This window comes from Myxine glutinosa, chromosome 1 (assembly GCF_964187855.1).
Source record: "Myxine glutinosa chromosome 1, kmMyxGlut1.1, whole genome shotgun sequence".
NCBI classification, from domain to species: domain Eukaryota; kingdom Metazoa; phylum Chordata; class Myxini; order Myxiniformes; family Myxinidae; genus Myxine; species Myxine glutinosa.
In genome coordinates, this window is record NC_136261.1 from 44352846 (window position 1) to 44364185 (window position 11340).

Consider the following 11340-nt stretch of genomic DNA (forward strand, 5'->3'; position numbering starts at 1 on the left):
AGACACGTCCTGAGGTGAGCCAGAGAAGCAGCTTTGGCTCCACCAGCAGTTTTGGCTCCACCAGCAGTTTTGGCTCCACCAGTAGTTTTGGCTCCACCAGCAGTTTTGGGTCCACCAGTAGTTTTGGCTCCACAAGCAGCGTTGACTCCACCAGGCAGCGTGGGCTCCACCAGGCAGCTTCGACCCGTTACCCCGCGGGAGCCAGATTGCGGTGGCATCGGTGGCCGTCGAGGTCCAGCCCGACGTCCCGTGCGGGATCAAGCCCGAACCATCTGCCCCAGCTGAACCTTCCCATTCCTCCTTCCAATCATTCCTGCCTGCAAATTTCCCATTCGTGTGAGTCCGTCTTTGTTTGTTCTGTCCTGGGTATTAATTAAGACTGCATAGGTTAGCTAAGTTTCACTGTGTCCTTCTGGTCCGTCCCTCTTTCTGCATTATTTTATTATCTTTCCTTCTCCTTGGTTTCTTTTGATTGTAAATAGTAAATAAATCATATTCATATTTCCTACCTCTTGTCTTCTTCTTCTTCACATCCGTCGTCTTTGTCTTTTCCAAATTGAATATCTGTGGCACGATTTGGCCAACGTTCAGAATCGGGTTAGTCATTGTTAACGGTTCGGGCCGCGGCTGCCATCCGCTCGGCAAATTACCATCTTATCCGCGGTCACGAACGAAGCTGTGCACCGGCCTTTCCGGAGGCCGCGGTGCAGCTTCAGGGACCACGTCGGTCAGTGACAAGCGAGGGGACTAATCCCCCCTCCAAGGGGAACCATAGGCCGACGTTGGGTTCCGTAACAATACAGTATTAGCATTGGACCTGTTGCTTCGCCGACGGTCGTTGAACAACATAACTTGTATATATCTAAATTATGATGGTGCTGTTCACCAACATCGCGATCAACAAAAACCATTCTGTTACTTTGTGGCATTTTTTGTGCTTGTATAATGAGCAGATAAAATTATATATTTCTTACTTTGAAAAATAAATAACTAGAGCAAAGTTGATAAACGTTCCACCAGGAATGACCCAATATCAAATTTAAATTTAAAAAATTTAAAAACTTTTTTAGCCCATTTTCCCTGCAAGAGCGGCGGTTCGCCTTGTGGGCCCCATGACAATCATCATGGCTCCCTTTTTGAGGCAATGTTTTTTTTTAATGGCCGGATGCCCTTCCTGACGCCAACCCTTTAGTCGCCTCTTACGACAGGCAGGGATACGGTGTACCTATTCTAAACCAGGGCACACACCGGCACATTCATCCCAGCAAGCTGGTACTCGATTTGCCGACCTTGGAAGGATGACAGGCTGAGTCAACCCCACTGGCGTTAATTCAGCGATCGATCGGGATTCGATCCTCGGATCCCAAGCCAGCACCCTCTTAACCGCTAAGCCAACACCAGGCTACCAATATCAAATTTTGAGTGTAAAAAAATCTTCTCTTTTGACCCTTGTATCCCTAAGTCCCTACCCCTCTCATGGGTCAAATTTGACCCAGGGTTCAAATCCAAAACATTAGCTGCATATTTCATGCGTCCTCCAATGTTGATTGTATGTACCAAGTTTTAATTCAAAATGTGCCCGTAATTACATTTTCCTGTATTTGACCTTTCGACCCTGCTCCTGGGTGACAGGGCCAAAAATGATAATGCTCGTGCATCTTCTTGCCATGCAGTTATCATAACTACCATAAATATAATAAAAAATAACCACATTTAGAGGCCATTTTTCCCCGCAAAGTGGGGGTTGGCCTTTTTCGGGCACCGTGGTTGTTGTTGTTTTTCGGTCCCCTTTTTGAAGCAATGTTTTACGGCCGGATGCCCTTCCTTCCGCCAACCCTTTTTGCTGCCTTTTACGACAAGCAGGGAATTACCAGTGAACTGGTACTCAATTTGCCGACCGCGGAAGGATGACAGGCTGAGTCAACCCCCCTGGCGTTAATTCAGCGATCGACCGGGATTCGAACCCAGGATCCTGGGATCCTAAGCTGACACCCTAGCCGCTAGCCCAACACCAGGCTACTATCATAACTACCATGTTTGGTGAATTTCTGCCAAACCGCTTAGGGCCACTTAGGAGGAGATAGTGTGACGGAAGGATAGACAGACGGGCAGACGGAGCCGATTATAATATCCCCCAATTTTTTTCAAAAAGCGTGGGGATGCTAAGAACTCAATAATACAGTACAGTTTAAGTAGTCACGCCAGCAAACTTGATTAATGTAGCAGTCATGACAGTTTTACTACAATAATTAGCCTCCTCTTTAACGAGCTTAACGGTTAAGGTGGCTGGCTTGAGATCTTAGGGTCCTGAGTTTGACCCTCTGTCATGCCGTTGAATTAACACAAGGTAGGTTGACTCAGCCTGTCATCCTTCCGAGGTTGGCAAAATGAGTACCAGCTTGCTGGTTATAGAAGGTGTTGCATCAGCGGCAGCCTTGACACCAGAAGATGATGCAACCAGCAGCTACAGGCTGCACACGAACCACCAACACTATAATATTTGTCACACAACTACTGAGAAATGTAGGCTAATTAGTTACACCTTGCTTGCAGTTATCAGAAGTGGTTTCTGAAGTAATACACTGCTTTTCATTAAGTCATGAATAATACACTGCTTTAATAACGAACATTGACTTTGACGGTAGCAGAAAGGCCCGTAAAATTTACGGGCAGCCCCTCGTATTTTCACACCAACCAGCCTTGAAAAGTCGGGCTAAAAACGAAATTAATTAAATATATATATATGTATAACCACAGTGTGGGTTTCTCATTGAGTCATGAATATAAAATATAAAATAACCACCTTTAGAGGCCATTTTTCCCCGCAAAGCGGGGGTTGGCCTTTTTCGGGAACCGTGGTTGTTGTTGTTTTTTGGTCCCCTTTTTGAAGCAATGTTTTACGGCCGGATGCCCTTCCTGACGCCAACCCTTGTTGCCGCCTTGAACGACAAACAGGGAATTACCAGTGAACTGGTACTCAATTAGCCGACCTCAGAAGGATGACAGGCTGAGTCAACCCCCCTGGCGTTAATTAAGCGATCGACCGGGATTCGAACCCAGGATCCTAGGATCCTAAGCCGGCACCCTAGCCGCTAGCCCAACACCAGGGCCCAACACCATGAATAACACACCATATGATAGATATAACGCGTTGTTTAGTTTTTAAATGCATATACCCTCAGAAAGTTTTCTTTGGACGGTGTATTGTCGACCGCTGCCTCAATCGTTCCCGGAAAAAATAATATGCATTACCTCATATATTGGTTGGAATCAAAACGTACCTTTCTCTCTCCTCAAAGCATACCTTTACTCGATGATATAACACGCATTGTTCAGTCTTCAAATGTATACCAGCGGCATGAAGCCTGAGGCCTATAAGTAGTGATTGTCAGGTTACAATTGTGGGCGGTGTCAGGCTACGGTAATTCGTTTATCTTACTATAATTCACCAAATGTCCGTCCGTCTGTCTGTCTGTCCGTTCGAAGGTACCGTAAAAACTGCTGAACCGATCAACAACAACAACAACAACATGCATTTTAAGGCCATTTTCCCTGCTAGAGTAGGGGTTAGCCTTGCGGTCCCCATGACAATCTTCTCCATTTTGCCCTATTTTCTGCATCTCTCCTTGTTAACCCCCTTGCCCGCATTTCTTCTTCCACCATCTTTAGCCAAGTCTTTCTCGGTCTTCCCCGTCCTCTACTTCCTTCTAGATTAACTTCCATCACTCTTCTCAACCAGTCACTTTCATCCTTCCTCAATACATGACCAAACCATCTCAACCTGTTCCTCTTCACAGCATCAATCACAGGCAATATTCCCATCATCTTTCGCAATTCATCATTTGTCTTCCTCTCTCTCAACGATACTCCGCACATCCATCGAACCATTCGCATTTCCACCCTTTCCAGCCTTCGTTGCTGCTCTACGTTCATTACCCATGTCTCGCTCCCATAAATCATAACATTTCTCACACATGCAGCATACACCTTTCCCTTCAGCTTCAACGACAATCTCCTCCTCATCAGCACGCCACTCAGTTCCCGAAACTTCTTCCATGCACATCTCACTCGAGCAACCGTTGCCGAGTCTGATCCACCTTCTCCATTCAGCATGTCTCCGAGGTAGCAAAATGTTTTCACACCTTCCAGCTTCACGCCGTCTCCAAGATCCAACTCAACATTTCCTCCATCTGCAGCTCCCTCTGTGCACACCTTACATTTGAATGTAGCTGCCATACTGGTAAATGACCCTCTCAGACCACTACATTTTTGATGAACCCACTCAGCACACATTGTACATTGAATGGAGTTCACTCCGACACCCTTCCTGCACACAGCACACGGCCACTTCCCAGTTCTTTCCACCTCACCACATGCTTTACCACATGCCATCACCTTTGTCTTTCCGATATTCACCTTCAGACCTTTTGTCTCCATACATTCCTTCCACTTGTTCATCTTTTCCTTCAGTCCATCCATACTTTCCGCAATCAACACCAGATCATCTGCATACAACAACTCCCACGGTAAACCCTCCTTTACGTTCTGAGCCAGCACCTCCATCACAGCTACAAATAGTAGTGGACTTAGTACCGACCCCTGATGCACTCCCACCTTCACCTCAAACTCACCACTGTTCCCGTCCTTCGTCCTTACAGCTGTGCGCGCTCTTTTGTACATTGCCATCACTACTCTGATCAACCATTCCTCCACTCCTAACTTCCTCAATGCCCATGTCAATACTTTGCGGGGAACCCTATCGAATGCTTTCTCCAGATCAACAAACCCAAAAAACAACTTCTTCCTCTTATCCATGTACTTCTCCTGCAACTGCCTCACAATGAAAAGCGCATCTGTCGTTCCTCTTCCTGGCATAAATCCAAACTGCATTTCGTCGATCTTCACTTTCTTCCTTATCCTCCTCTCCAACACCCTTTCCAATACCTTCATTCCATGCTCCAATAACTTTATCGCTCGGTACGAGCCACACTCCAGAGGGTCACCTTTCCCTTTGTATAGAGGGACGAGGGTACTCAGTTCCCAATCCACTGGAATGCGGCCTTCTTTCACCACCAGATTACAGATCTCTGTCATTCTCTTCACACCCCAACTTCCTGCTGCCTTCAACATATCTCCCACAACTCCCGTCGGCCCTCCCGCTTTTCCACTCTTCATTGCTTTTATCGCTTCCTCAACTTCCTTCTCAGTTATCTTCTCTGCCGGTCCTAAAACTGGGTTACTCTCTATGTTGCCATCCCATTCATTCTCTGTATTCAACAGCATTTCCATATATCTTTTCCATCTTCCTTTAATTCCATCTGGGTCGACAACGATTTGTCCCACTTCATCCTTCAAGCAACTCACCCCCATCACATCACACCTCTCTTTCGCTATGTGCTTTGCAATCCTGAATACTGCTTTCTGACCCTCTTCCGAATCCAAACGTTCTCCGAACATTTTCCTACATGCCTCCTGCGCCTTTGCTACCTCTTTATTTGCAGCCTTCCTGGCTGCCTTATAACTTTCAGGCTCTGCTGTTTCTGCTCCCGTACCCTTAGACTTTTTGCCACTCTTTGAACTTCTTCCTCTTCTCGTCAATCCTCTTTCCAACTTCAACATCCCACCACCATGTTTCCGAGTGCCTCGGTGGTCCTTTTGTCCATCCACATACCTCACCAACGGCTCCCAACAGACTAGCTTTCATTGACATCCAACCACTTTCAAGCTCAACCACATCATCCTCTACCCTACTCAGCCTCTCTTTTAATGCCTCCCTTACTGTCACCTCTTTCAACCTCCACACCTTCATTCTCGGTTGGTACTTCACCCGCCGAGCTCTCCTCGCACCTTTCACCCTTATGTCACAGACAACCAAGTGGTGCTGTGAAACAGCCTCCTCCCCCGGGATCACCTTTGTGTCCCGGAGGTGCCCCCTATCTCGCCTACGCACCATCAGGTAGTCAACGGTTGTCGTCGACCCACCTGACGTGTATGTAACAAGCTTATTGTCCTCTTTCTGGAACTGAGTATTACAAATCAACAAATCAGCTCCATCAGCAAACTCCAAAATCCTTTCACCTTCTCCATTTCTCACACCATATCCGTAACCCCCATGAACTCCCTCAAAACAATCCATACTCCTTCCCACATGTCCATTCAGCTCTCCTCCCACCACAACAACTTCCTCATCTTTCACATTTTCCATCAGCTTCTCTATTGCACACCAGAACTTGTCCTTCTCTTCATCGCTTCGACCAACCTGCGGAGCATATCCCGAGATGACGTTCACCAAGAGCTTTCCAATCATCATTTTCACCATCATCAACCTATCACTCACTCTAGTCACACTCACCACACTGTCTACAAACTCCTCAGAAAACAGGACACCAACACCATTCATGCCCTCCGGGCACCCTTGCCACACAAACTTGTATTTCTGTCGCTGCCTACCCTTCACCATTCTCACACCACTTCCCTTCCATCTCGTCTCTTGCACACAACATATGTCCACTCTTCTTCTGACCAATACTTCCACCACTTCTCCTGATCTCCCTGTCATTGTCCCTACATTCCATGTCCCAAACCTCAGAAACCGATCTCCACTTCGGGCTGAACCGATCGCAACGATATTTTGGGTGGGTAATCCTGGGATCTCCAGGAGTAAAATAGACTATTTTGTTTTCCCAATTTCAGCTTTGGTCTCCAGCATTCTCAGGTTTGGACTCCCGCATAACATTCGCGTTCGCATAACGTTCATTGTGACGATGTTGTTTTCCCGGGTGCCGCACAAACGGCTGCACCGATCGAACTCGGTGACCTCAGACAAAGACCTTTTCTAAGGACACGGGTTGAATGCCTGCTTGAGAGAATTCCAACCCCCTCGCCACCATCATGGCCGCCTCTCCAACTTACAATCCCACGAGATATGCGGAAAGGATGACCCAAAACTAATATAAACATCACTAAACATCATTCTTATATAAACATCATTAAAAGTAAATAATGACCTCGGCTAAAGTTCAAACGACATTTAATCTCAACATGAGAGCATTCCACATAGCTATTTGGGCAGTGAATACGCTAACAGATCGCTGTCTCCATCGATCTTGCCGAGGCCGTAACACCTATCGGGTCAAAATCCTTTTAACTGTTGATTTGGTAGTTTTTACAATGAAGGAAACATTAACAATGTTGTTTAAAGTTTATTTTGTGATTAATTGGAGTTGTGTTGTTTGGAATGAAAAAAGAGATATCGAGTTCAAGTGAATGACGACATGCCGTGATGGTTTCTACTTTCTGAACGTGAACATCACGGATCGCCATATGCAGATTCGCCACGGTCCCACGATCGATGTTTCTATACGTGAACGTACCCGTTTGTTTGCGAACGGGTACGTTTTTCATGGAAGTCCTTCACGAACTTGCTGTCCACGTCTGACGTGCGACTGAAGGTGCTGCAGGAATGTGGAATTTATTGATGTCATGCTTTAGCATTCGCCGTATCTGCATTGCCTGGTTACTTCTGGCCTCCCACCTGTGCATAGCACGGGTATCTCACTAGTTTACGTAATTTCACTGTTGGGATGGTTGGAGGGAATTCTTTTATTTGATTGTCTTTGTCTTCCATAAACGTCCACATTCCTTTTCCCTGAACAGAACAACATCCCTGTGTTTAGCCCTGCCATCACAGACGGATCCATCGGTGACATGATCTTCTTTCACTCCTTCAAGAAGCCCGGCCTTATCTTGGACATTGTTGAGGGTTTGTATTTTTGTCCATTTTGTGCTCGATGTTTTCCTTTTTTCTTTCTTTAAGATTTCCCAACTATTCCTGTGTGTACTCTTAACCTGCTCACCTCTACCATGACCCTTGTTCCTTCTCTTCTTGCTACCTGCTCTCTCCCCTTTAATCACGATGACTTGATGACTTTGCTTTCCAGCCGTCTGATTACCCCCATAGGTGGTCAGTGATCCAGCCAGGATTTCATCGGGACGTGGTATCGAGACACTAAAGGCACCTTCTGTGCAAGTTCACTGGTTTTAAGAGTGCAGGGATGGAGGGAGCCCACTGGAGTAGCAGCCAAGAGAAATTGCACTACATGAGGATGTTGTGTCAAAACACACTCACACACTAACTCGACAGCAGAAGCAGGAATGTCACGCAAAGAAACTGTGAAATAGGATGCGAGTCTGCCTTTTCGAAACGTTTGTGCGACTAGCTGATTGATTCGAGAGGTGGGGGAGAGGGGGGATTGGTTTGGAATAATTGTATCTATATAATCACACACTTGTTTGTCCGTCCGTCTGTCTGTGTAACATTCTGTTCCAGTCATTTTTTGGAGAGTCCACAATTTCAACCTGAAACATCATAAGGCCACCATGTTGGTGCTTACTGCTATGCGAAGCCAGAGGCATCTTCGGGCCTGTCATCCACAATCAAGCCGATATTCCCAAGGCCCTCCGTATAAGTTTTCCCTTCAGCGTAAAACGGCCAAAGCGACAGTTAAAATAATTTTGAGTCGATAGGTGTCACGGGCCTTGGGAATATCGGCCTCAGTGATTGAGGCAGTGGATTGTTATCTATACACCGCCCAAATAACTATGTGGCATTCTCTCAAACAGGTCTTTTACTGCAGAGGTTACGTAGGTCCTTGTTTTAACCGACTCAGCAAGGGATCATAAAACCCATGTCTTTATAAAGGTATTTGTCCGAGGAATTCAGGGAATCTCGCGACATTGTGAAAGAAAATATCTGTCATTATTTACTTTTAACAATGTGCATTTGTTTTTAAGTTTAACAATTTAACTGTGCATGTGCATCAGGAAGAAGATAATTGGTTTTGGGTCTCATGATCACTCCAGAGTTGCAATTCCACGGGGTTTCCGCATATCTCACAGGATTGTGAGTTGGACAGGCGTCCGTGACTGGCCATGACATGTAGGAGTTGTTTCGATTGCAGTTTCTGTGAAGTCGGTGCTAGCATGATAGGGGAAGGGTAAGTGTTAATATTTTTCTGTTTCAATGTGGGAATGCCAGTTTACTTTTATTAATGTGAGGAGGGGAGGACAGAATTGTTTTGGGAGGAGAGCAAAAATGGGACAGAGTTAGGAGGTTGATTCTTTGGGGGGAAGAGGGCAATGACTTTCTGGAGGGGTTGGGTTGAGGAGTTGTGGTGTGGGAGAGGGGGTTGAAGGCTTCGAGTGAGGAGGGATTGACTCCTTAGGATTGGGAGGGTGAGGATTTGGGTTTGGGAGGCAGAGGCGGTGTTTGAGGACTGGAAGTCACATTTTACATTGTGCGGATGTTCCGCGGATCCCTGCTCGTTTAACAAAATTGGTGGTGGGATAGCTTTTTGAGTTAAGCGCATTGGCCTTTGAACTGTGTCCATCCTGGGCAATGAACTGTGAATGACGTTTAGCTGGTTGTGTCTTGTGCCAGCACAGGTCGTCACTGGACGTTGTAGACCCCGAGGTGTTTTTCGTGAAGAGTTGGTGAGTTATCACCATCACCCTGAACAAACTCCCAATTCCTGCTAAAGTGTGCAGCACCAAGTGGTCTGGTCTTCTTGGATATCTCTTGACCCCAAGTTACACTGCTTGCTATCTCAGAGTGCGGTTGTTCTCTGGCTCAGCAGCTCCTACATTATGAACAAATTCACATTCCCAGGTTGTTTGCGTATCGTATGTGAACGGCCCTCTTAAAAAAAATCCTTCGTAGAAACGAGGCTCATGGAAGAGGAAAGTCTTTGTCTACGAATGTAACCCTGATGATGATTTAACACGGCGTTTATAACGAACAAGCAATTGCATTATGTGGCCTTTCTGTATTATGCAGCAAGTACTCCGTATTTGGGTTTTGTGGTGCCAAGTGCTGGATTGTGCACAGAATAGTGTATCAATAAATTGGTCCTCTGTTGACCCAAATGCCCTTTTTGATAACAGATTGGTTATTGGTTCAGAGAAAGAACATAACTGCCAATTGTGTCACATAATTTGCTCTGTGTACCGTTTCTCTGAACCAATTGCCATAGTAACGATTCCAATATTAGCCTGTTTGTGTGAGGGGTTAGCTCTGGGGATGGAGTTAGGCAATCGTTTTGAACGCCTAATATAAGGGGATAATGCACCAAGAGGTCAGTTTTTGACGTTCCTCCGCATCCTTGTTAAGATAATACAAAGACAGACCAGACATTGGACAAACTTCCACCATTACTCAGCACCATATTTAATACGTTGTTAGTTTGTCGATGATCCTGGTCCAATTGGCAACTTTTATTTGTCCTTTCCCATCTGAGTACTTTGCTCGTGACGCTATAATCTCAGGTTCAAATCCCATACTTTGTGCTGATTTGTACATTTTCTACCAATGCCTTATAATATTAATTATAATAATAATATTAATAATTAATTAATTAATTAATTAATTATAATTATTAATAATTAATATAATAATAATATTAATCTTATGTTATAATTGAAGTAATAGTACACTGATGTCCACTAATGTCTTTGTCCTGCAGCCGATACAGGTATGGGAACTTTATGAGGCTTAGACCACTATTAATAAAATAACTAGCCGAAACCCGTGGAACATCCACGGAAGGGAGGATGTGGTGTATGGATAGAGTGTACCATTATGGATGGCATAGGGGATTTGCTTGTCCGAGTAAGAGTTAGGAAGAAAGATGAGAATGAAGAGTGCGTATATGAACAACGATCGCCGACACCGGCACAAATGCATGCTCTGGATTGTCCACTCAGTGGACGGCTTGCTTTCGCCTTCGCCTGTCCAATCAGCGGACGGCTTGCTTCGCCTTCGCCCAGCAGACGCCAATACGATGGCGTCGTAAGATGACGTCGTATCGGCAGTTAATCGGATGCTTTTGGGCCCCAACGTCGGCTAATTCAGATTTTTCGAGTCTGGCTGTACGTGATAAACAAAGAGCGCGGTTCGTAGATCGTAAATCCATTAGTGCCGTGGGCATCGGGTCACTGGGTGCGGCGTAAAAGGGATAACAAAGTCGAGTCCTTACGGTATTATTATATAGATTGGATCCATGCTTGAGTGTAAACGAAGACATTGAAAACTTTGTACTCAACAGCCATGGGAAACGAAGCCGTCAGAAGTAAAGGTGTTTTCCGTACGCAGCCTGTGGCTGCCGGTTGCATCATTTTCTGGAAGCGAGGCTGTGCCGCTGATGCAGTGCCGCAGTTAGCAGTAAGCTGGTACTCATGTTATCGACCTCGGAAGGATGACAGGCTGAGGCAACCAACCTGGTGTTATTTCAATGGTACGACAGGAGCTCAAACTCAAGACCCTAATATCTTAAACTAGCAAGC

The 11340-nt window shown here is 45.7% G+C and overlaps 1 protein-coding gene across 2 annotated transcripts in view; it reads left to right on the forward strand.

Annotated features, from left to right (window-relative positions):
• DHPS (deoxyhypusine synthase) overlaps window positions 1-11340 on the forward strand; it is a 41295-nt gene that overhangs the window by 18795 nt on the left and 11160 nt on the right. For both annotated transcript variants that reach the window (XR_013622313.1, XM_068110249.2), the window contains exon 7: window positions 7657-7762. Coding sequence is in view for 1 of the 2 variants with exons in the window: in XM_068110249.2 (XP_067966350.2) it covers window positions 7657-7762 (106 nt within the window). In the remaining variant the exon portion in view is untranslated. The remainder of the gene's footprint in view (window positions 1-7656; window positions 7763-11340) is intronic.